Source organism: Marmota flaviventris, chromosome 11 (genome assembly GCF_047511675.1).
Source record: "Marmota flaviventris isolate mMarFla1 chromosome 11, mMarFla1.hap1, whole genome shotgun sequence".
Taxonomy (NCBI): Eukaryota; Metazoa; Chordata; class Mammalia; order Rodentia; family Sciuridae; genus Marmota; species Marmota flaviventris.
The window spans coordinates 72,852,968-72,880,453 of NC_092508.1; the positions used below are offsets into that span (position 1 = coordinate 72,852,968).

Genomic DNA, 27,486 nt, shown 5'->3' on the forward strand with positions numbered 1-27,486 from the left:
AAAGTTTTAGTAGAACAGAGTCTTGATTATTTGTCTCTGGCTGCTTTTGTGTGCCACAATGGCAGAGTTTAATAGATGCCACAGAGACTACATGGACTGCAACTCTAAAAAGTTTATTATTTGGTCCTTTACAGAAATAAAAAAGTTTACTGGCCCAATGTCTAGTAACACTGCAGAAGAAGGAAGGAATGTTAATACTGCTGCTTAAAAGCAAAATATTTTCATATACTTAGGCTCTATCTAGCCTTTAGGTAAATGGAACTGGAATGAAGAGAATCTAAGAATTCTATTAAACATTGGAATTGACAATAAATTGAAAATTCCATTAAATCTAATGCACTGTTTTCATCTGATGGCATCCCTGTCTATTCCCTTCTACAGTTAAGCACTCAAAGCTCCAGGTATAGTCTGACCCCTCTGTCAAAACAGAGCAAAATTAGAAGCTTTTCTCCCCTAACATCTATGCTAATTGTCAGTGGTAAAGCATTTATGATTATGTGTAGGGATCACTTTTAAAAATTCATATTGAACTAATAGCCATATTTTCTTTTTTCCATTCACTTTTTTTTTTTAACAAAAAGATTTTAACAAAAAATATTGTGCACTTGTTTGTTTATACAAATAAGCAATAGGCTGTTTACAAAACATATCTGCAATGATTTGTATTAAGATGAATTTATCAACTCTTTGAAATCTAAATTAAAAAAAAAAAACTTTATTAAGGTACATTTATCTGTGAGTTTAAAACAAACATTCCAGTGTAATAACACCTTTTGCTATAAATTTTAATTTTGAATGTCAAGATTAAAGAAGAGTCATAGCATTGTATAAAGAATTTCTACCTCAATTTACTGATTTTTAGCATTTGCCCTATTTTCTTTGCCTTTGTAGATGGACACAATACTTTTATTTCATTTATTTTTCTTTTTTTGTAGTGCTGAGGATTGAATCCAGTGCCTCACATGAGATAGGCAAGTGCTCTACCACTGAGCTACAACCCCAGCCCCCACACACTTTGTTTTGCCATACCATTTGAAAATTGCAGAAACCAAGACACTTTACCACTATTTTGACATGAAATAGCTAAGAATATGGAAATAATATACTTACCCATCATATCATTATGATGCCTAAGAAAGTGAACAATAATTCCAAAATACAATTTAGCATCCATCCTATATTCAAGTTTTCCTAATTATCATAAGAATATTTTTATAACCTCTCCCAACTAAGATAATATAATCATATGAGGAAAAATTTATTTCAAGTAACTTTATAAACAGTACTTTGTATACTTGAATGTATTATAAGGGAAAAAGTTCTACAAAGAAATCCTGAACATCACTCATTAGATTTATTATTAGTGGAACATTGGAATTGAGTCTTTGAAATATTTTATATTTGCAGTAGGATAAAGCATATAAGTGTGAAGAAAAAAGAGACCAATATTAAGTAACAATTTAAACTAAAATATTAAATATAAATGAGAGTATCAACAAAAACTTGTAATGTTTTCTTTTTTAAATATTTTTTCTCCATAAAGGATGATACTGAAGGGCCTAGAAATAATTAGTAATCTACTGTTGGTGAACATGCTTAGTATCTAGATATTGATTTCTAAATATAATTTCCTACTTGAAAGAACCAGGGCTAATTAGAGAAGAAAATTACTGATTCCAGGATGGAACAAGGAATTTGAAAGGTAGTACTAGGCTGTTTTATTGTGTCAGCTAATACATGTTGAAGAAATAATAGATTCAGAAAATGACAAATTTCGATTTTTAATGTAGTAATTAATTCAGACAAAGATCATCAATGTATGGTGGTTGAAGGATTATGGGGAAAAATAGAATGTTTCCGCAGAGCTAACAATCACTCCATGAATTATTAAAATAAAATAAAATAAAACAAAACAAAACAGATATTTACAATGAGACATCTGACTATCGCCACCTTAACTAAGTGTACTAATTTAGCATTGCTATTAGTGAAGCAACCTGACTTTGTGTCTCTTGAGATGGTGTAATATTCTGGTACATCACCTTTGCTCCAAAATATCTTCTTTGAATTTAATCAATTTTCTAATCTATGCATTGGCAACATTTTGTTTTAAAGAGAGAGACTGTAAATTCGGTGGTTTTCTGGACCATACTTTCTGTGTCACAACTGCTCAACTCTGCAGTCCTAGCACAAAAGCAACATGGACAATATGTAAACAAATGGATGTAGCATTGGATTGGGTTTGGCCCTAGTTTGAAGTTTGTCAACCCCTATCTGAGAGCTAACTGTACATAAGGAATTCAGGAGAATGAGGACCCAAAGTTAATAATTGGATACAAAAAGGTAATAATCAAACAAATCCAAAACAAGAAAAATTCTACAAGACACCTTCTTCAAGGGGCTGGGCTGTGGCTCAGCAGTAGAGCGCTTTCCTAGCATGTGCAAGGCCCTGGGTTTGATCCTCAGCACCACATAAAAATAAAAGTTCAAAAAAATAAAAAAGATACCTCTTCAAATGCTTCTAAAACCTCAGTGGCATAGAGAAAAATGGAACTGTATAGACTACAATAAACCAGGTGAAATAACAACAATAAAAACAGTATCAGTGCATGAACCTAGATAGTGATAAGCCTTCTTGTACAACCACCACTGAACTCTTGTTTCTCCAGCCACGTCCTTGTGTAGTTGGTATTTTTTTTAATCAAAATGCAGAATCTTTTAAATTATCCTCTCCCCTCAATCTGTGGTCTGTGATCACTACCAGAATAACCAATTTGAGAGTATCTCAATCCTCTTGAGTTGGTTTCCAAAGCCTCCTAACATAAAAATCGATATTATTTTCTCTGAGCTTTTGATGAAAATCATTAAGAAAGTAAATTTATGAAGAGAAAGGTAGAGAAAAAGAGGCCTATGCTTTAATCACAATCTTTAAATATCATCAACAACAAGTGTGGCAGATTTGTATCATTTGCCCCTTTTTATACCAAGGGAAAATAAAATGTACTTGTTCCTTATAACAATCTATGCAGATAATCTGTTCTAATCTAATTATTTTTACTAATAATTATGAGAAAGTAATCTTTTTAAATACCTACATTTTACCTATCAGACAGGAGTTAGAATTTAAAATCTCAATTTACTTCATATAATGTCATCTAAAAGTACCTAAATTCTATTACAGAAAAATAATTTAAAATACCTTACAAGCTAAAAACTAGTTTTAAATTAATATCAACATATATACTTATTGAAACTAATTTCAAGAAAGTTAATTTCCAAGCTTAAAGTATCACATACTTAAACTAATAAAACCAGAGACATGTTTTCTTAATTCACACCTTTCTGCCATGACCCTTCTCTGTTCTCCCTCTAAGGACTATATATAGCACTGGAGAGCTGACCTTTTACCCTCAACTAATCTCTATCGGTCTCAAGGTCCCTGTCTCTGGTTTTTCACTCTTGTTGTGGTCTCCTTCCTGAAAAAGTCATCTTTTTTGAGGACTAAGCTATTTCAAAATCAAGGTCTGTTTGATTTTACTCATCACAATGGAAGTTTTCTCTCTGGCTTTTATCCCTTAGGGGAGGAGATGTTCTTGAATTTTACACTGACTTTTCAGTTCTCTTTAACAAAAAGATAAAATTTGTGCTGCTGGTAACATACAGAATCAAACCTAAGAAAAATTTAAACTCAGTTCACCATTTCTTATTTTCCTATCCCACAAACAATGCTTATATGGTGATAGTTCTAAATGATCATTTTTAACTTGAAAAAAAAAAGAAAGAAAGAAAGATAAAAAGAAAGAAAGCTCAAAGATATTACAAGTATTTCCTGAATGTAACCAACCAAAACTTCAACACAAACCCAGGTACCACAAGGAGAGAAAGCAAAGGCATGAGCTGACATATGTAAAAATTATCATGAATTTGCATTTGGAGAAGTTCCTGGTCCTAGTATGACTCAGAAAATGATGATTATTGTAATGTGCATGAAGTTAGGCATTATAACCATCAAGTTGTAGAGGGACAGAGTTGGTAGACTGACCTTTAGTAAGGGAATGCAGTGGTGATGCTATTTTTAAATCCATAAATCTATTTAATTTATAGATTTAATAATCATAATTGAGTGTCCACTAACTTGGGATACAGTTTTGAACCAAAAATATAGTCTCTGTTCTCAAGGACCTGAAAAGCCAGTGGGAGATCTGGGTATTCCTAGTGAGAACAACCACAAAATGCTATAAGAATAGTGCTTACACAGGTGGTCAGTGGAAGGGGTCTTCATGGTGGAAGCAAAAGAAAGAAAATAAAAGCTTTTCAGGAATGGGAAATATTCTCTTTCCAAATATCCCTGGCAATTTTAAGGAAATGAAACTAATTTAGTGATTTAGATGAAGAATAAAATTTGGAGAGGTTGGGGAATTTCTTTGGAAGCCTTCAATCTTATGGGATTGGAACAAGGTAAATTATGACTGCTTTAATTTATTAACTCATCATAACTACTTGCATTAAACAATTAATGATTGTACTTTTTTACCCTATTTTAAAAGGATTTTATTACATGCAGAGAGAATTAACAGATTTCAGGATACTAGAAGAACTTTCTATAGAAACTACATCTACCATTAGCATGGTTGTAGCTAACAGGGGAGTAGTTACCATAGGAGGTTTCACATGTTAATGCATAAATTGATTCAAAATGAAATTAGACACACAGATGGACCTCATGAGTTAAAAGGGGAAGTTGTTTGTGGGAGGCCCTCCCATGCTCTCCAAAGAAACCTCACGGACATTCTCAGAAACATAATTATAGACAGGATGTTTCTTTGGTCTGATTTGGTATCATATGTCTGAGATCTTTATGTCCTTGTCCCTTAATTATGCATGTCCTTAGTAAATATGATTTTCAATTGAGCTTAGAACTTTAGAGAATATTTAGAAAGCTCAAGTCCATATCTATGAAAGAGGAAATTCAGCTGTCCCATCTTCCATTGACTATTTCTTGGTGATTTTTAGTACAGAAACTCTCTACTTTCATATTAAACTTCCACAGGATTCTTGATTAAAATGGTTGATTAAAAACAAAAAGGGAAAAAAATCTCAAGACAATTTTCTCTTACTGAATTCTTCCCAAGTTTTTTTTTTTTTTTTTTTGATGGAAGTGCTGTAAATTGAATCCCTCTTGACTTATCTTGAGTGAAAATGGAGAACAATGACTTCTCTGTATAAAATTCCGATTGTTCTCCAAGATCACTTGCAGTTTCCCATTAGCCTTATCACAGCCACATAAGGAGTCTTATTTTCTTTACATTTTCCTGAGTTAGTCTTCTGATCCTTTAGTAATGTTTGCTGACCTCCTCCCAAATTCCCTCCCAAGAATTCAAGTATTGATTCTAATAATATTCCTTTCTAGTGTTTTAGGAGATACTAAACTGGGCTTAAATTACATTTACTTTAAGTTAAAGTTTGCCAACCAGAAGCAACTATGCAGCTACTATATAGTACACACAGATATTCACACACAGACAGAAACACACATGTGCAGAGTAGAGCCTAAGAGACAATGTAGGTAAAAGAGCAAGAATTTTGAGCAAAGAAAATTGAATATAAGATTTATATAAATGGATTTCTGACTTTATCTTATAGAGAAGGGCTAATAAATACACAAATCCATATGAAGCTTATTTGGGTTATTGTCTTGGCTTGAGACATGTTAGACTATATTGAAAAGAGAGCAGGTTATGGGGAATGGGCAAGTTTTTAGTAAATATGGGAAATTTAACCAATCACTATTATGTACTTGGGTGTTTTTCCATCCTAATTATAAGGGGGTTCACAATCAATAGTACATTGGTTAATATTTAACAGTTGTCATTTGGTGGGAGAAAGGGGTGAGTTAAATCCTGATTTATAACATATGCTAATTTCTGTAATGTAAATATTTCCATTACAGCCTATTTCAAATTCCTAGCTTGATGTCACTGAACACGGAGTTGAGAAGAGATGTATACCATTATGTATACATTTATAGCTATTAAAATAGCTATAAAACCTCAGGAGCATAGACAACGTAAAACATAGTGAAATAATTAGGAAGAAATGAGTTTCAGGTATATGTTCCCTTCATATTTCTTACAGTTTAATGGTTAATAATGACCAGTTTTTAATACACCATGAAAAAAATAATGACCAGGTTTAACAACAAGCTTGAAAAGGTCATAAAATTTATCCTTCTAGCTGATAAGAGGTGGCTTTGGAATGTAACTAGGGATTTACCAATACCCCAACAGACAGAAGAAACCACATGACTAAGTCCCATGAGATCATTGTGATGCTCTATGAATTGCTGTGGAATCATCTGTGTGCATATCTGATGTGCCTTATCAATTGTGCTGCTTGCCCTTGTAACCTTTCCCAAAATTCAGAGTGAGGTCCTAAGCTTCCTCGCATCTACCAGCTACTCTCCATTTGTCTTGGATTGTATGATCATTTTGAAGAAAAGTGGGTGTCCCAGAAATCTTCATGTCTTGAGTAATCAAAAATAAGTGACTGGGTATGAAGGGGTATTTCTATGCTCTCCTCTTGTTCATGCAGATACTTTGGAAGCAAAGTAAACATAGAAAATGCTCAGAACATATTGAACATAATTTTTTTCTTGGGTGGTCTGTCACCCAATAGAGACATTCTGAGCTAGGGATAAAAGTCATCTCTCGAAGATGGAGCAAATATTTTTGACATGATTTTTTTTTTAATATCTTTGTTTTATTTATTTATTTATTTGTTATTTATTTATTTATTTATTTATTTTATGTGGTGCTGAGGATTGAACCCAGTGCCTCACACATGCCAGGCAAGCGCTCAACAACTGAACTACAACCCCAGCTCTTTGACAAGAATTTTATAAGACTTTTTTTAAAAGGCTGGGGAACATTATACTAAATTTTAAGAGGAAAAAGGTGAAAATTCTCTGGGAACAAGAACAAATCAAAAGGAAAAATCATGTGATGGCAAATGAATGTTAAACAATGATAAATCCCCAAAGATATGCCTGGAGGATTGATAATTTACTATAGAAATGAGGACCATGAACTTAAGTTTAGTTGTTGGATGTACCTTCAAGTGAAATTGTCAACCGCTTTAAGACCTCTAAAGCCAGTAAGTCAATGAATATATTAGGGAAAATGGAAAATAACATGGGGAGTAGACTATGGTCTGAGAGCATTTGGAAAGTGGGAAAAACCTCAGGTGTGTACCTCAAATCCAGAGAATAAGCCAATAAAACAAATAAACTAGAAAAGCATTGAAGAGCAAAGAACAGAAAGTTTTTCCTACGTAGTTCCATATGGGGCACTGGTCGAGGGAGGGTCTCATAAATGGCCATGACCAGCAATGGAATGAACAGATCCCAGGCAAGACAAGCAGAGATTGTAGCATATGTGGACCTATCAAAGTGAATTTAGCAATAATCATCAGGTTATGGAACACCCCAAATCATCAGGAGTCTATGAAGTAAAAGAGTGGCTGAGCAGCTGGAGATAGGATGCTGGAAATAGAGTCATATTACAGTCAGAAAAGGCCAAGTGTATGGCACCATCCACAATAAAAAAATCAAGTGGGGTATGGACCAGGCATTTGAAAGTATTACTAGCACAGGGCAAAAAATGGCAAGGCAGAAAACAACATCCAATGGACTAGTCACTAGAATAATTCTCTATCTCCTTGATGCTGTATTTTCTATAGTTCCCATGCAACAGGCATCAATCCCAGCAAGGCAGTAGCTTCCAGGCTATTGAGAACAAAAATATCACCTGGCAGGTATATGAAAATACAGGTTCCAGAACCCTACCCTCAGACAAACTGGGCCAGGCCCAGGAACCTAATTTTAAAAATAAGCACTTGCAGATTCCAGTGCAACTGGTTCACCAAGCATTTTCTGAGAAATACAACAATACAATTAATCCAGGAACCCTGCTGGTGAGACAGGTCTGGAAACATATTGTAGAACAGGCGCAGGGTTTCAGCAATCCCACCTGGGGAGCAAGTACTGACTCCTGGGAGAAGCAAATTCATGGCCCAGCTGTGACAATTAACTTGTGGCAGTTGCTTGGAAACATCTCCTTTTTTACTTGGTTTTGTATCTTTGATTTCTAATGTTGCTATATTACCTTGTGTTTAATACTATATATCATTTCAAATCTCATTTCGAAGCAGGTGGAGTGTAAATCCTAATTAAACTTTAAAAAATTATTGGCTTGATTTCTCATTTAATCAGAACAGGAGAAAGTGAATGACATTGTTTAAATATTAGTTGAGCAATAAATTATTTTTATAGAGAATCTGTCTTCATAATATATGTAAGGCTGCCTTTAAAACTGCAATCTTTTATACAAATAGATGATCTTAGAAATATAAGATAATTCATATATATATATATACCTAATCAATATGTATATTTATCTATAGTATTCCTATAAATCCCTTATACACTTCAACATACTTGCATTTATAATGTCTTATTGATTGAAGGGTGGAAAGTTAAAAAGATCCCATCAAATATACCTAGAGAAAAATACATCATTTTGTCAAAATATTGTGGCTCTTTATTCTTTGTAACTCTTCCAAATCCCACAAACAGAGAAAAGATTATCAGTACTAGCTGAATATGTGTGGGCTTGAAATCTCTAAACGTTTCTAAAAGAGCAAGGTTTTCTGAGGCTTTTTAAATATATATATATATATATATATATATATATATATATATATATATATATATATATACTGGGAGCTTTTGGTGCAACTTAATCAGAGTATTGCTCTGTAAACCCTACCTTCCTAGGACTTCCATAACTTGTTTTATGTTAGACTAGGCTCAGAATAGAGTCTTCCTCTGGTCATGTGTGGCAATTGGCCTATTTTCAGAAAGATTTGTCTCTGTCCACAATTATGCCAGTTACCCCATGTGAACACTTTTTGATTAGAATTAGGGCAGTACAAGCAAGATGTTTCTGCTTGAAGAATTAACATGAGTGAGAAATATTGTCTGCGCCTGTCTAAAGTCATAAAATTATTTTCAAAACCAAAGATCCAGGCAGAAGGAAGATTTGTTGATTGTGACAATCTTCAGGGAAACCAGAGACATATCAGAGGAAGATGTATATTCAAAAAGAGTCCTTAGGAAATACTCTTGTCTCTTAAAATAATGGGGAATCTGGCAGATAGGAGTTGTGACATCTGGGAAAGGACAATAAAGATTATAATGAAGAGTCACTTGGAAAGAAATGTCAGTTGCCTTTCATATATGTGAAATGGGATATGGACCAGGCATTTGAAAGTGTTACTTATACAGGGCAAAAAACAGTAAAGCATAAAAAGGTTGGCTATACCTTTAAGAAATTAGAATTTTACAGACATCAACTTATAGCTTTTAGAGAAAATGAAATAGTGGATTGTTTGTTTGTTTATCATCCAATAGAGTACCCAGAGGCTTATTTACAGTAATAATGTACTTTTAAGGGGCAACATTAATATTCCTTTATCAGCTTAACATGGACTAAGTGAACTTTCCTGAGGGCTTACTGCTTGCATAGGGTTAGATGATTAGGCTCCATCCAAGAGCCACGTCTGTGTTTCCTGGGCCTGACCAATGAGAAGTCCTTGTGACTAGAGACAGCTCTTTTTTGCTAAGGAGGCTCTCATGCTGCTTCTTTACTCTCCATGCAGAATATGAATAGAGACACAGCCCACCTCTTGATGCCCATTGTCAGGTGTACAGAAATAGGACAGAATTTGGTTATTATAACATTTATTAAAATAAAATTTCCTAAGAGTTAACTATCTATTTTGCTTACATCACCAACTTGTTTGAGATACCTTCCCCTGCTTCTTTTGCAGGCTTCTTTTGCAGCTACTCCTCTTCAATGTCCAAACACCAAGGTTCACTGGGCAGGACCCCAGAGGGCACTGGTTGGAGGAAGTGTGTATCTCTAAAGAAAAAAAAGGAGCAATAATACCAGGGCTCAATCCCAAAGGTTGGATTCTGAAACAGAAAGGAGATAGCTAAGGGAGGCACAGCAGGGCAGAATCACCAAAGAAGCTAGCTAAAAAATCTAGCTGCAATAGGACTAAATCAGCATGTAAGGGAGCCAAAGGAAAAAAGTGCTAGAAAAGTCACATGCAGTAGCCAAGTATATTTTATCATTTTTAAAAGTAAGTGCCTAACAAAATTTTTTGCTTAAGAAAACATTTTAAAATGTTCTTAGATGGGGCATTAGAAAGGTTACTTTTAAAGAAAACAAAACCCCCAAAGGTGTTTATGAAAGTAACTGTTCTACTACACTGATTTAAAAAAACAACAACAACAACAAAAAACTCATATGTTAAAGAGGCTGTTTGTGAAGGCTCTTGGCTGAGCATTTCCCAGGCTGAAAGAAAATCAGGGTTGACTTCATTGCCGTAGGCAGCTGGATCACTCTACAAATCTTTGGTCTTTTTGATGTTCACTGACTACAGAAGTTCTGAGAGACCTGGGAAGGAAGAAAGAGAGTCTAAGGGATTTTCAAACAGTATCACAAAAGCCAAGTTTAGTTACTCTTATTTACTTAAATCATTTGTTTGAGGGAGAGGACTTGTTGCTTTTGTGGTTTCAGTGCCACACTCTGCAACTCCACTGTGGAAGAAGGGGAACCAGCTCCCTCATCAAAAGACAATCATTTCCAGAGAATGGGAGCCCATTAAAATCAGTTCTCAACAATGAGAAGTTAGAACAATAAAACCAAATGGTATATTATGATTTGATAATATGGTTGTGTATTTTATTAGCATGGTTTATAAAAGTTCTATACTGACAAAGTGATTCAGTATTTGTGATTCTGAAGAGGTTCTTTTTGAAATTTGGGGCATCAGAAATTGTATATATTTTATAAAAATTCTTCAGGGGAAAAAAACTAAAAAAAACCCCAAAAACCAAAAACCATAATCACCTGTGCTTATCATTTTCTTATCTTTAAAAGCACTTCTTTACAAACCAGAGTGGGATAATAATTTAATGAAAGCTTCTGTGAGGTAAACCGCAACATGAATTCTTTTTTACATAACAATTAAAATTATAATTGAGCATCTTAAAGATTTACAAAATGTAATACATTTTCATTGTGAAGTTAAACTATGTCTACACACATTTGTGAGTTCAAGTTTCACTGGATAAATTACCCAATTAGTGTCAAATGGCAGGTGTCTTTTCTTAGTGAAATCATATGGCAAGTAGCAGGTTCCTGCATGTATTGTATTGAAAATCTAGATTTAGTCTCTGCCTTGGTCTACATGATAGGTATTTCCAATTGCTCTGGGTTTTTGTTTTGTTTTGCAGAAATATTGTGGTTACACATTTGCTTATGTGGTGCTTTACATATAAGTGTTGAAAAAAAATGAACATATGGAAGTAATTAGGCAAATAAATGCTGGGTGACCTTTGTGAGTTCATAATAGAAAATCCTAAAAATCATTATGCCATGCCTGCCTGGGCTGCTCCTCTGAAATCACAGTCTGAGCAAGTCTGTGCCATGGATGTCGTGTCTGAGCTGGGCCTTTAGCATTCGTGGTTCCTGATTGGCCAAAGGAACTACCCACCAGATGTGTTCTCCAGTAGTTCAACTTCTCCTTCAACTTCTCAAATGATTAGATATTTTACAAAGTATTGCCCACTAGTTAGGTAGGTTTAATGGAAGATTATATATTTAATTTATCTTTAAATTTTTGTTTTGTCAACTCCTATGTCCTGTTATTTACCTACATCGTAAGACATTCAATGGAATGTTTTCCATTACTTTTAAATTTCATTCATCATTTGTTTTGTTTTTCTTTCATTTTTTGGTGTGTATCTTCTATAATTTATGCACTTTTTTAGTTGTTGGGAATACAAAGGAGATTATGTCATAGCCACTATACACATGTTAACTATTGCAGAAAAGCAAGACCTGAAAACAAATAGCTATAATGTGGATTAGAGGGTTATGTATCTATGCCCATTAGCATTTTTAATATATATATATATATATTATAAATATATAATATATATTTTTAGTTGTAGTTGGACACAATACCTTTATTGATTGATTGATTGATTGATTTTTATGTGGTGCCAAGGATTGAACCCAGCACCTTACAAGTGCTAGGTGAGCTCTGTACTGCTGAGATAAGACCCCAGCCCTCTCATTAGTGTTTTAACTTGAACATTCCTGCTAACTCATAAAATGGCAAATTATATTCCCCAAACTGGGCTTTATTGACAAAGGTTTCTGTTATCAGATAAATTTGGGCAATAAGCTTATCTGCTCCTTTTAGAGATTCATTATGCATACCATCAAATTATTATAAATATTCTGAGATATGTGCTGTAAAGAAATCTATTTCACTTTGTTTATCTTATTTTCCCTCTAACTTACTTCAACACATTTCTCATGGCACACATGTTAACATCTTGTGGAATATTAACATTCCATGGGCCATCAATTTGAGAAATGAACTGATTCCCACTTGAAACATCTAGGCAACATGTCCTTCTGTTGTGTGGATAAAATGAAACATATTCCATTATACATAGAAGATATGCTTACTAGTCAGGATTCCTCAGAAGCAACTGACAAAATCTAATTCAAACTAGCTTAGACAGAAAGGGATTGGATTGATTCATAGGAATGGGGACCCAGGAATAAGTTTGGCTCAGGAATTCGAATGGTATCTTCTGGTTCCTCTCAGTCCTTTGCCTGTCCATGTGCCTAAATGTATTTCCTCTGCATGTCTGGACTGGGTAGTGGAGAGAAAAGGAAACATAGCTACAAACAACTCCAAGGCTCAATTATATCATTCTAGCTTACTGACCTCAGAAAGAAAAGAAAGATTTTCTTTTTCAGTGTCCAAACATAAATCCCAGGGAAAGATTCTAATTGGCTCATCTGAAGCCATATGGCTCACTCAGGGCCAGCTTCTGTGATTATATTTATAATGTGATATTATTAATCATACCTAGTGATAAGTAAACCCTTGATACCAGGATAGAAAAGTTCTAAAATTCCTCAACAGACCTACATGGAATAAGGAGGGGCAATTCTGCAGATGAAGGGTTTTGATGTTACTAGGTTGATGCTAGAGAGATGAAAAACATCAGATGTCTATCATAATATGGTTTAATTATTAAAATCTAGATTTGGCCATAATAGTACAATTATTGTTAAAAAGAAAGGATTTTTAAAAATCATCTATCCTAATATTAAAGTCATTATTTTTAGAAGACATTCCTCAACTTACAAAGTGGTTTATAGTTACTAATTCTGAAGACAAGTCACTCAGTCACTTGCTTAAACGTAATTTCTAGGACCAAAAGATTTTGTGGTCTGAGAAAGTTGTATTGCTCAAAGTTATGTGTTCTATGAGTATTTTCCTTAGGTCTTTAGCTGAAATGACTGTTGCCATGAATATTTCAGGCTAACATCTTTACATCCATATTATATAAGTTATTAAATATTGGAAACTTAATTATCTGTCTTGTGATCATAGTGAACCCAAAATAATTGACTAGGCAGAATTTTGTCCCTCTTCATGGTAGCCATATCACTCCGGTGGCTCTCCTCTAAGAGGGTATTATAAGGAGGCCCTTTAACCTTCAGTTTAGATTTGTTGTTTGGTTTGTTCCTAAATTTTCACAAGATGTTAATGCTATACCAAACTCAAATACCCATTAAGGTAGTTAAGCAGCTCTGTATTTAACTAGCAATGAAGTGTAGTTATACTTGAGGGATTTGTATGACAGTAATCCTGAATTTACATAGAGGAAAACTAAAATAAAAGATCAAAGGGCCTGGGACTCTGAGGAACATAGAGACTGCAGGTATTTGTGCAAGAAAGCTGGTCATCAGTACCAGGCATTGCCAACAGGTCAAATCAAAGGAACTCTGAAAGAAAAGCCTGAGAGTGCAATTTGGAGTTGCAGTTACATTGGGAAGAGCAGTTTCCATAGAGTGGAGTGGGCAGAGACTAGACTGCAGGGAGATTTGGACTAAATGAGAAGTGAGGAACTGGGAACAAAATAATAAATTCAAAAAAGACTTAGAACTGGGTTTGACAGGGCGCGTGTGCAAAGAAAAGAAGGCAAGATAATTAAGGACATTGCATTTGAAAAGGTAGATCCAGAGATCCAAAACCAGGGAGAGAATGAAATCAAACCTGACTGAGTGTCCTGGCCTGGAAGAAAAGGTAGAGATAAAATGAAACTTTATGAGAAACTTCACAAGAGAAAGCTTATTAGTCTGTACAGGGTACATAGAAAATATTGAAAGACTGGAAAATCAGTAAGCTGAAGCTGGTTGAGTGAGATTGAGGGAGAACATGGGAAGCTGGCAGGCTATTCATGAGAATGATGCTTCCTGGAGTTGGACAGTGTATAGCCTTTCTAAGTTGATGCAGTGACCCCAGAGACTGGCCATAAAACAGGATCCCTAGTTTAAGATTTTGGCAGGAGAAGAGTTCTAGGTGACGCCATGCTCCAAGTTTGGTCTAGGAATAGATTGTTGAAGCACAGGTGAGGCAAATGCTGGAAGCAAGGAACTGTATGGAGTTTTGAACAATTTTCAGTCAATGTTGGACATGAGCTAGGCAGCCAGTAGCGATTCCAAGAACCATGATAGAGAAATGATGGCATCATCCCAAAGTCAATGGGTAAAACTTTTCTAAAATTATCACTGGGAACAAAAAATTGCAGCCTCCTATTCACAGGTACCCTCTACTTTAAGGGTTTACAATAGAAATAGTGTTACCTGGGAAGCACTGGCTTTCAATTAAGAAAAACTTGAAAGGATTAGGTAAGAGTGTGGTCAAGTGGGGTTGTGTGCTTCAGTGAAGGGGGAATTTTATTACTAACATTGTTCAGGCTTACTGGTGCATGATAATTTTTTTAAAGCAGGCTTTTAGTAGGTTTTATTATTGTTTTTAAATCTCTGCAGATAACGCCTCATGTTACCTGTAACCTGAATAAAATATTGGCAAGGAGTAGCCTAGGAAAATTTGAAGATATATAAGGATATAAAGAGTGTTACAGAAAGGAAGGAATAGGAATGTTTCAAAAAAGAAAGAAAAATAAATGGTGTCAATAAATGGTGTTTTGTACTAATTCTAGGACATATTTGCAACATTCTTCCAGGGCCCTTCTTTTCACTTCTTGTCCTGCATTCAACTCTGGACTCAGGTTTAAGTCTCTGACTTTCACATTGTTGCACTTTGAGCTCAGGTGAACTCAGCTAGCTTGAAACTGATTACAGCCAATACAAGAATGTACTTTACTCTCATTTATGGTCTTTACTTCCAGTGTGAGAAAATATTCACCTTGTGACTGCAAAAACTTTTCCCAAACAAAGTGGCTTATACTTACTTTTAAAGGCTGAAATGCCTTCCAGTTATCTCCTCCTCCTTTGATTTTACTGAATAGACCCTTTAAATATGGGCCAGTAGCCTGAGGTTTTCAACTGTCATTAGGATGCAAGAATGTTTTGTCTATTGGAGGGAAAGAAAGAGACTCAGTAACAGACATTGCTGCAACTGCCTATCAGGGAGCTGATCCACGTCTGAGAAAGCCAAGGTCAGGATGGGACCAAGAAGGGTAGGGAAAGACAAGAGTTGTAAGGTCCTGCTCTTGCGTGACAATAGCACCAAGAGGAATTTCTGCTTTGGATCACTCCCAAGGCATATAACAGTGACACTTGGCACACATAAACAAAAATAAGCCCTGTCTAGGTAGTAATTTGTACCTGGTTTGGTCTTGATAACAATAGGTAAAATCCCCCTAATCTGTATATTTATCTTTGTGATCCACAGAGGCAGTATCAGCACCACCTGGAAACACCATTTGTTAAAAATGCAAATCTGGGGGCTGGGGTTGTGACTCAGCAGTAGTGCACTTGTCTGGCATGTGGGAAGCACGGGGTTCGATCCTCAGCACTACATAAAAATATATAAATAAAATAAAGGTATTATATCCATCTACAATTAGAAAAAAATGTTTTTTTTAAAAAAATGCAGCTCTGAGGAGCCCCCACTCAGTGATTTATAATCAGAAATTCTGGAGATGGCCTAGCAGCCCAACCTTACCAGGTGATTCTAATGTAAGTTCCAGTTTGGGAACCACTGAGCTATGCAACATTGATTCTCAGCATAGGATGCTAGATGGGATCATCTGGGGGAATTTCTGCCAAATGCCAGTAGTTGAGCCTTACCACCAGGGTCTGATGTAATTAGTAGAGGCTGGGACCCTGGTATCAGAAGTTTTTTTTATAAGTTCCAATGATTCTAATGACAGTCACAGTTGAGACCCATCACTCCACAGGGCTTTTCTAATTTAGGACTTTGTGACAAATTAAAAAATAATTTATGATAACAACCTTATGCATGTTATCAGAATGTTAATTTAGATATGTTTGTACATAACAAATCACAAATTATGTAAAACTTAATAGGGTGGAAACCTTTTTTTTCTGTTTTCTCCCTCCACTATTGTATTTTGAGTACCTACAACAGTATTTGGCACCTGGTAGGTATTTAATAACTCTATGTTGACCAATGGTGTTTTAGTCAGCTTTTTTATCACTGTGACCAAAAGACCTAACAAGAACAACACAGAGGATGAAAATTTTATTGGTGTTCATGGTTTCAGAGGTGTCAATCCATAGACAACTGACTCCATTTCTCTGAACCCCAGATGAGACAAAACATCAGGGCAGAAAAGTGTGATGGAGGAAAGCCCCTGCAGACACAACAATCAGGAAGCAGAGAGACTCTGCTCACCAGGGACAAAATATGTACACCAAAGCCACATCCCATGACCTACCTCCTCCAATCACAACCTATCTGCGTACAGTTTCTACCCAGTCAATCTATTTGTGGATTAATACATTGATTACTTTAAGGCAATCATTACCCAATCATTTCACCTCTAGACTTTCTTGCATTGTCTCACACATGAGTTTTTTTGGGGACACTTCATATCTAAACCAAAACAAGTGGAGCCAACAGTTAAAGAATGGGGTTCCAGTAGCTTCACAAAGGAGCCAGTAGGTGCACTGAGCTGAAAGAATGGTCTCTGTTCAGGGCTGGCTTGGGTTCATCTGTTCCAAGTTCTATAGATGCTCTGTGAGTCCTCTTTGTTCTTGCCCCATACCCATCTGTACCAGGGTGCCACTGTCTTGTGTCAAGATTCACATTACTATTTGCAGAAATTAGCCTCTGTGATGCCTTCAGCTAGAATTCCCACTGCATAGAGTCTAGGAGATATAGGAGTTTTGGGCCCTGGCTCTTTGATGCCTGCTTATGTGATTTCCTTTCTTTTCTCTGGGTAGATTTCTTCTTCCCTTTGTTTGAGAGGTACTGGCACCTGGCCCACCTGTTTTGAACTGCACATTGTTCCCTGTCAGGGTACCCTGAGGCTAATAGAGGGGTCCTCTCTCGCTTGGCAGGAAGAACAACCTACTGAGTGGGATATGAGCCAAAAATGGATTTATAACAGGTAGAAACACATTCCATAAGATGCCTCTGGCAGGAGCACCTGTGGCATGTGACTATTTAACACTTTCTACTTCAATTTTGAAGTTCATGACTTCAACACTAAGTAGCAAATATGTTTCTAAACAGCCTTTAATTCAGAGGGGCAACTCACTTCCCTGAAACATTTCCGACCCGTTCAATACTATTAGAGTACTATAATTCAGATGTCTTTATGCTTGGTATTATTTACTGCTTAATTTTTTTTAATTTTTAATTATAGTATTTGCTACTGGTCATTCTTGAGAAGTCTTTTTCCCCCTTTGGTTGCTGTAGTCTTACTTGTAACTCCAGATAGGAGGAAGGTCAAGATTTTGTACTGAATAGTTCAGTCAGTTCTTCCTGAAGTTTTACTGAAGCCACAGGAGGCTTATACTACAGTTCAAAGTGTTTTCAAATCATCTGCATTTGTGTACAAATGCAGAAGCCACGTAAAAAGTCTCCTAAATGATACGTGAATTCTCCATTTCTACATGAAAGCATACTGTCCCTCCAACTACACTTAGGCCCAGAGGCTTAAATAAAATCCTTTTCAGATTATTGTTAATGCTGTGCCTGATTCTGCAGCAGCTGTTGCTTTTGAACAATATGATGCTTCTCCTCCCCCAAGAAAAGTTGAAATGCCTCTTTTGCAGCACTTTCAACCTTTGTTGACTAAGGAAGCATAAAATAGACTGAGAAATGATCACAAGGTTTCTGTTTGGGAATTCAGTGCACAACTTAAAAACTATTGAGTTTAGCCACTTCCTGACATTGACTTTCATAGCAACAGTTTAATTTGGAGAAAAGCTGCTACCTCAAATGGCCAAAAGTATTTATGTGGAAAATTTTCCAAATGATTGACTTCACTGTGTTGCTGTTTTCTTTCTCCATGAATATGTGAGTATTTGGCTTTCTCCCAAGAGTTTTTCTGCATCACTTCTCTTTAGGCAAAGACATTTTTCTATCCAGAGCAGAAAAAAAGAAGCATAAAGAGTTTCCCATTTTTAATTGAAGAGTTGTTTGAGGTTAAGCTATTGCATCTGCAAAAATGAAGAATTTCAATGTGTCTTCTATCCTTAAATTTTCCAGTGCAAATCTTCAAGGTCATTAGAGTATGAGCATCACCTTGGAGCCAGAACCTCTGTGGTCAGCCCAGTGCTTCCTACAGCACAATCTTGTGTATCTGCTCCCCACTTATATCAATCCTACTGAAGGGCTTGTCTCCACTGCCTCTCTTACTTCCTTACTCACACTGATTCTTCAGCCACCACTCTACAGACTGCCATGTCAATGACAGTTTAACCCAATAATTATTTCTAGACTATTTCTATAGCATTTGACGTTGTTGATACCATTTTTCTTACTTTTTAGGAACATTTATCCTCCTGTTCTTCCAAATAGTTCCCTCTCTGTTCCTTTCTAAAGTGTCGTTTCCTTAGGAATTAATTCTGTGCCTACTTTTCTGACCCACGGTTCTCATTCCTGATGCTGGCATTTTCCCCATGACTTCAATTCCATTTTGTTGATGAAGATTTGCCATCTATCCCTCCAGTCCTGCTCTAGTGAAGGCATTTCTTTCTGTGTCTAAAATGAACATAGTTCCTTCTTTTCCTTGTTTTTAAGTTCCCAGTTTTAGGGAGGATCAACATTTTCCACTGTGCAAGACAGAATCCTTAAGTTCTTCCTCTATCAAATAAACTAAACTTTTTCTATTTTCAAAAATTTTTCTTTACATCTTTAAAATCCAGGTCTTTTTCAGCCTCCTACCAGTTCCCCCCTTTTGCTGTAGATCAGAAAACTGTCAACTTCTATCTGGATAACTCTCTCATGCCTCCTTGCTATCCATCTCCATATTGCAAGACAGATTTGCTCTAATCGTTACATTTCCCTGATCAAAGGCCCTTATGCTTGCAAAGTGCCCAGAACCCAGCCCCTCTTGCCTCTCCAGCCTGAATTCTTGGCACCTGTCATCTTGTATTGCTCAATTTTGGTCATACTAAATTTTGTTCAGTTCTTCAAGCTTACCATACTCTCTTGCCTCTAGGCTTTCACCTCTATTTTTTTCTACCTGGTACATTCTTTCTATTCCACCCCCCACCCCTGTGAGGAATATTTTATTTTATTTACGTCTCAAGGGCTCTTCTTCTAAGATGCTCCTCCAGATGCCCCAAAGACTGGAAAAGATGCCTCTCCCAATGGCCCCTGCCCCATTCATTGTTCCACACATCACAAGCCCTGCTGTATTATAATTGTGTAGGTCTCTGCAGCTCCTGTTAGATTGCAAGTCCTGTGAGGAGAGGAGCCCATCTCCTGTGTTGCCAGTGCACTACAAGTGCCTAGCACAGCACTGGATGCCTGGCAGGCACTCAGCTTAATAAATATCTGTTAAATGAACAAATGAGCCTCCAGGTAAACTGTGAGTCAGCCTTCCCCATGACACAGGTATAAATGCCTTAATCTCATTTGTAGTTTCTTCCTCACTAGTCAAGATCCCCTGGCAGGAACAACCATTACTTTTCCACAAAACAGACAAAAACTTTGTTGCAGACAAAGCAACCTATATATCCCTCAGGAAGAGAAACTTTCCAAAGGTTTCAAGAATTAGCATATGGTAATTGCTAAATCCCAAGGTATCTTTTAATTGAACCTTCACAGTCATTCACTTAGCTTGTACTCAGTGCTTAAATTGAGTAGAACCTCATTAGGGAGGTTATGTCATGCCTTGGTGAAAATGGAGAAAATGAAAAATACAGCTTTTCATGACATGGAGGCATCAGGAAAGGGAGAGGTCTGGTCTGTGGTCCTTTAATCTGTGTCTTGACTGAACTGTCTCCTGATATGGGTGGGGGTCTGGAAGATCATGACCCTCCACTTAGGATATTCCTTCTAAATCCTATGCTAGATTTGTATTCAACAAATCTCCATTGAGTGTTTTCCTTCTTCTTCTCCCTTTGCTTCTCTGTCAGTGACAGTTTCATGAGCAACAGTTTTAAGGATTATTCCTCCCCAGGAATATATCTTTCCAAGGAAACTATGTGATGTCAGGTTCAGTCACAGTACTTCCCCGCACCTGTCTATTTTGCATATCCATTAATTGTGTTCTTGCAACCCTGAGCCCTTCCCATGAGACCAGGATGAGGCAAATGAGGTGCCACTCTCAAGCACTTGCACCTGCTTCCTCTGTCTAAGAAGTGGCCTTCTTCTGCCCTCACCCCTCAGTGCTTCTCCAGTTCCTCATCTTTGAAATCCAGCTCAAATGCTGTCCCCTCCATGAAGATCTTGTTGACACCTATCCATTATTCTCAGAACCCTGCAAGTGGTCATCTTACTTTCCTCCAAATTCCCAATGGACCTTATTTGTAACCTATCTTAAAGTCCTGTGTGCCTTGTTTGTAGGCTTATCTTCTTGTATCTGTGTTAAACTATAAACTTAAGAACAGAATCTTTTTTCTCAACATGACCATGCTATCTGGCACAGGATATGGCACACAGTAGTTATTCATAAGTCATTGTGGTGGGTGGAGAAATCAAGGGGAGAGAAGAGGAGGAGAACATAGTAATTGCCTGGGGGTTCAAGGGTGAGGAGTAAGCTTGGGATCTGAGACCAGTTGTTAAGGGTTTGATTTCTGGCTCTGCCATTTACTGGGTATGAGAGTTTAGACAAGTTACATCATTTGTCTGTGCTTCCATCTATTTATCTGTAAAATGTTATATAATGGTACTACAATATATAATTGTTGCAAAGACTCAATAAGATAAAGCATAAAGCACTTGGCCTAAGACCTGAAAGGTAGCCAGTACTCAATAAATGTCAGAACCCAGAATAAAAAGGCTCTAGTGAAGATAGCACCATAGAAATGCAGGAGTACACACTAAGGGCAAAGGACATTTGTGACTGATGTCCCAAATAAATCAGAAACAAAACCATCAAGGACTGACGACAGAGTGATGTGAGGTATCCCTCAAAAGCTCATGTGTGAGGTGATGCAAAATGGCTGAGAGGTGTAATGATTGAGTTAGGAGAGCCTTAACCCAACCAGTGCATTAATCTCTAATAGGGATTAATGGAGTGGTGATTGTAGGCAGGTAGGGTGTGGCTGGAGGTGGGCATTGGGGACATGACTTTGAGATATATATTTTGTGTCTGGCAAGTGGAGTCTCTCTCTCTCTCTCTCTCTCTCTCTCTCTCTCTCTCTCTCTCTCTCTTTCCTGATGTGATGTCTTGAGCTGCTTTCCTTTGCCACAATCTTCAGCCATGATGTTCTTTCTGGCTTGCCTCAGGCCTCCGGAAATGGAGCCAGCTCTCCATTCCTGAGACCTCTGAAACTGTGAGCCCTCAAATAAACTTTTCCTCCTCTAAAATTGTTTGTGTCAGGCCTTTTAGTCGCAGCAGCAAAAAAAGCTGACTAAACCACAGAGCAATGGCCTAATACTACCCACAGAATTCAGGTACTCACTTTTTCAAAAAGATGAGTCTCATCACTGTAATTCAGTAGAAGAAATGTTTGAGCAAGAAGATGGCAAAGGAGGCTGCCCCAAAGCGGGAAGCAGAGGATGACCAAATGACTTTGTGGCATTAAACCAGTATTCAAATGTGTCCTGATTTAATATCTGATTACATGAAGGGGGTGGAAATATAATGCTAAGGGAAAGTCATGTTTTTGCTGCCATCTACAGATGTCAAAGTGCAATTTTTTAAGTTTTTTAACACACCATTCAGAAAGGGCATTTTGACAAAATGAGTGACAATGTATATTAAATTTAGTTTAAGTTTCAGTAAGCAAAATAATTACACACATTACTATAGCAATTTATTTTACTTTTCTTTCTAAAACCCTGTATATTTAATCAGTAGGATAGTCTTTTTAACATCTCAAATTGTGTTAAAATGTTATAGAAACTCAGATGTGAGCCTGTCATCATCTCAGGGAAGATAAGCTGCAACAGCTGCAGTTGAAGGTAATGAAATGGTTTCAATGAGGAGCAAGGTGAACTGGATTTTACCTCATGTTTTCCTGGATTTCTCTGGTTATTATTAGAATCATTATAAATTTCACATGCTGTCTTTTGTTCTTAGGAGATGAGAAATCAATCGCAGAGTAAAATAAAAACATGAGAATGATGTCACCTCTGAGAAGCCTTTGCACCTCTGTTCTCCAGAGTTACTGTGATGCTTCCCCGTCATTCCTGTGTGCTAGTTTTATTTTGTCATTTTTTTATTAGTGCAAAATAATTATACATAATAGTGGGAGTTGTTATGAAATATTCATACATGCACATAATTTCATCAATTTCCTGTATTATTTTTAAAGGGTTAAATATAGACAACAATTATTGGAAAAGCATTTGATGGAGAAAAAGGAAGTGGCCCTTCAAGAAGTACATGAAGAAGAGGAGAGAGAGAGGCACCTAGAAGCCCTTAGAAAACAGGTGCTTTTAATTTGAAAATTTTCATGGGTGTTTTTTTTTTAAATGTTTCTAACTGTTCTTAATTACATTATTACTAGGACTTAGTTCATGACATCTGCTTTATCAAACATAACTTTTCCAAATCGGGACACTGATCTTCATTCCAGGGAGCAATTAGATTTATGTTGAACCATTTCCATTTTCTCAGTATATTGAAAGAACTTCATCAGCACCTTTTAAAAAGCTTTCCCAGAATTTAAAAGCATCCATATCACCTCTAGTTTATTAGGTGAATAGTACCCATTTGCAACAGTGAAACTTCATCTACTCAAAGGGTTTTATTGTCCTCAAAAAAAATGGGTAGAGCAAGATAATCTTCTTTGGGGTAGGAACATTTGCTTGGAAATATTCCACAGTCAACAAATAAGTTAAAAGCCATTTTTTTTTTGAAAATACATTTTTTTTTGTGTGTGTGGAGAAATAAAAACCTCCCATTACTTTGTATAATAAAAACTAAGCAAAAGTAAATGAAAGTAAACAGTAGATGGAAAGAGCAGAAATATAAGAACTTGGGAAATGTGATAAAAAAGTTTTACTTAGTAATTCTCAGAAATTTAAACCTAAAATGATTGTTTTAATGCATAAGCTCTACATTCTTTGTTGACACTATGTTCTAGCTACCAGGGGAGGTGTCTGGTTCCTCTTTGCTGTCAGTGAAGGTAATACAGAATAATGGGTAGGAACTTGCCCTCTGGTGCCCTTCTGACCTAGGACAACTTGGGTTGGGACTCTGGCAGAGGATACTAAGGTCATTTACTTAATCTCCCTCGGCTCCCATATCCTCATCTGAAAAATGGAAATAATAGTACCTGCTTTATAGATTTGTAGTAATGTGAGTTCAAATTTGTTAACAAATTTACTAAGTGTAAAACCCTTTTCCAAAAACTCTTATGTGCCACTTGGTTGAATCTCTACAGATTAAATGATATAGCTACTATTAATATCCCCATTCTACCAAAGAAGAAACTGAGGAGATGAAAAGGCTAGGTGCTTTTTCCAAAATCATAAGTGTAGTAAATATCAAATAGGGTTGAAATCAACAAGATCTAGTTAAGTGACAAGGTAGAGATATAGTGTAAACCCACAAAAGTCTTAAATCATCATTTTCCTTGATAAAATAGGTTAGAGAGATAAATTCAAAGCATAGGAATGTAAGCCCTGGTCATTCTGGATCTGACAAATTCAAATTTTCAATTATTAGCAGATAATATAGTCTTCTGGGGTCAAGACTCAAAGTCACTACTACTAAACACATTCTGTATACAAAATACAACTCTGATAACTACAGGTTCCACGTGACTAGAATTTCTTCCATCTGTGAGCCCTTTGAAAACAGAAATATCTATGCCCATTAAATGTAATCACTGTTGAGGCTGGGGTTGTGGCTCAGTGGTAGAGGCTCGCCTAGCATGCACTGGGTTCGATCCTCAGCACCACATAAATGTAAAATAAAGATATTGTGTCCACCTAAAGCTAAAAAATAAGTATTTTTAAAAAATATAAAAAGTGTTTAGAATTATAAGATATTTTAGCTAGAAAATCTATAATAATTAAAGTATGTTTAATCTTATTTCATTACAGTTTCTAAATGGCACTAAAAATGCCATTTGCTTAATGCTAATTTTTAACTTTCAGAATTAACAGGCAGGTATTACTAATGGTGCATGTAATTTACAAAATTAGTGACTTCTTTTTATTAAGATGTGGTTTTGAATTATCATGCAGAAGGACATTTATGTTAAAATAACTCTTGCAGTTTTTGAGTAGAAGGAAAAAAATGTTTTCTAGCAGTTTCTGGGCATCTTAGGAGCCTGATACAGTAGAATTCACCCATCTCGCCCAGTATTACCAACACACTTGACTGGGTATATGCTCTAGATTCAGCTTAATTAGATTAAACTTTCTTGAAAACTTCATGCTATTGTTACTATAGGAATAAGTTGCTATCAGTTAAAAATAAATATTCTTTTCACTTTTGGTTGTGTTCAAGGTATTTGTGTAGGTTTTCTATGTAGAATTTCCTATGACTTTCATCAGAAAGATGAATTAATTATCTGAAATGAATCATAATTATAATTATTTAATCATTAGCAAAAATATATATATATATCATGGTCTTTCTATATTTTGCTTTATGTAAGTTTTAATTCCTCTGTGGACCTCTAGGACCAGCCTGGTTTTAATGTTCTTTCTGCCCCTTCAGGAATTAGGTTTAGTAAAATTTCTTAACTTTAATAAGCATTAAACATTTATAACATATTTAGCTTATATCTTATTCCAATTGGCCTGCCTTCTCTTCTTTCAGGTTGCTGTTGTTGCTCAATTTGATCCTGTTAGAATGATGTCGGATACAATGACATCAAAAGCTAGAATGGCTGTTGAAATTGAAAAAGAGTTTATTCTTCAAAAGCCCCTCTTTACATTAAATACATACAATGAACAGCAGGTAATTATGGAATTTAGCATAGTTGATGCAAAAGCCATGATGATGATAAGAACTGAAAAGTGTGTGTTTGGGATTACAAATTGTTTTCAATATTTACATTTGAATAGTACACATATTAACATAATATTTACATCTAAATGATAGCATATAATTACTGCATAATTCTAATATTAAAATAACTAATAGGTGACCATAAATGAAACAACTAACCTGAAAATGTTATAGATTTGTAATTGAAAATTAGTTTTTACATTTAACAACTAACTTTATAAAGTTTCATTTGAAAGTCATGTTAATATTATTTTGTTTAAATATTTCTATGTTGCATTAAGAATTTAGAAACAAATTCATAACATAAATTTTATAAGTAAACAACCAATGATACTGATGAGACAAAGAAGAAAGCTTTCAGAAATTAAAATGAACAGAAGATAATTCATCAGAGCTAATTGATAAATAAAATATTTTCTGTGGAAAAGCCATTGAGGAATTATTTAACCATTTCTAGGAACTTTGGAATTTTAGTCTGTGCCTGAAAGGGGTTGAAGTTGGAGAGTGGGAGGAAGTTAGAGAGTAGAAGTGAATACAACTGAAATTAAGGGAGAGAGTAGTTGTTAACTTCAAAAATCTAAGGAGAAAAGATAACTACTTATTTAATTATTTAAAAACTAGGAAACATCATCCATTATCAAATGAATCCACTGTGCCTTGACTGTGTGCTGCATACTTTGCTAGAGAATAAAAACAAGGATAATTCATTGATTTACTAGTTGGACAAATATTTATGGAACAGACTATTTTCTGGTTCTGTGCAAGATGTCGCTCTGAGCTACATCTTGAAAAGATAGATTGTGCCTGCAGGAAGTCAGCAGAAGCCCTAGATAGGAGGGAAAGTGCAGGTGCAGAAATCATGCCATGAGGGTGAGATCAGCTCTACAGTGGAGGCCTGAGGGTTACTGCAGCAAGAGAAGGAAGGAGCATTTCACCCTGACTGGGAGGTTGGAGAACGTGTCAGAGAGAAATCTTGAGCTCTATCTAGGTCAAAGGATCTTTTGGAATAGAAATAAAATTCGCTTGAGATGGTTTACAAGAACAAAAAGTAGGTTTGTGGGAGAGGATTACTTATAAGGGTTCACAGTATCTCCAAATACCAGCTGCCAAAGTGGGGAGGGCAGCTGCTTTGTCTTCAGTGTAAGGTACATGGCATGGGGTATGTGACAAGTGCTGAGACATGAGACTGAAAACATGGATTAGGAGCAGCTGCACAAACCTAAGGCTTGCTGCTAAGGCATCTGACCTACAGACATGAGACTTTGAAGCAAGTAAATTATATAAGCAGATTTATGTTTTTAGCCTGTGCCCTGATTGGAAAATTGCTGAGAATGAGCAAGGGGTCCTTTTAAGGCTGGAGAACCCTCTTAGAAGTGATGTGAAAGGGCCATGAATGCCTCTGATTTGGAGAAGGAGGGGATAAAGAAAGTAAGGATGATGAGCTAAACAGTAAGCAGTATTGCTAAGAGCCCTCATTGTGGACTCAAATCTACATCCACTATTTATTAGATGGGTGCTTATGTAAGCTTTAACATCTTTATGCTTATTTATCCTAAAGTAATTTATTGCAAAGACTTTGTGAGGATTAAAAATAATAAATATTAGCTGCCTAGAATATTGCCTGGGACCTTGTAATAAATGAGTGGATTACAATCTTTAACTGGTGCTGCTATGAATCATATAAGACTACAGAAGGAAAACAAACTTTGGCAGGAGAATTTGTTTCATTCATGTTATGTTTAAAGCCAAACTGTCTAGTTCACCTTTATAAGAAACTGATTATCGGCCTCTGGAGAGGGAGACGGAGGTCTGGGTAGGAGAGAGATCCCCTCTTTATTTACTATCTATTAAAAATAGAATAATGAAACAAATTTAGACCTTACTACCCTGGAGCTGAATAAAAAGGTAAATCCTGGAAATAATTTTGGAGTCAACAGGCCACAGTCTGAACATGAATCATA

At 36.0% G+C, this 27,486-nt stretch overlaps 1 protein-coding gene across 1 annotated transcript in view; it reads left to right on the forward strand.

Moving 5' to 3' along the window:
- Ccdc148 (coiled-coil domain containing 148) overlaps positions 1-27,486 on the forward strand; it is a 217,675-nt gene that overhangs the window by 188,504 nt on the left and 1,685 nt on the right. The window contains 2 exon segments of the mRNA XM_071619395.1: positions 22,872-22,989; positions 25,334-25,474. Of these exon segments, the coding sequence (XP_071475496.1) occupies positions 22,872-22,989; positions 25,334-25,474 (259 nt within the window).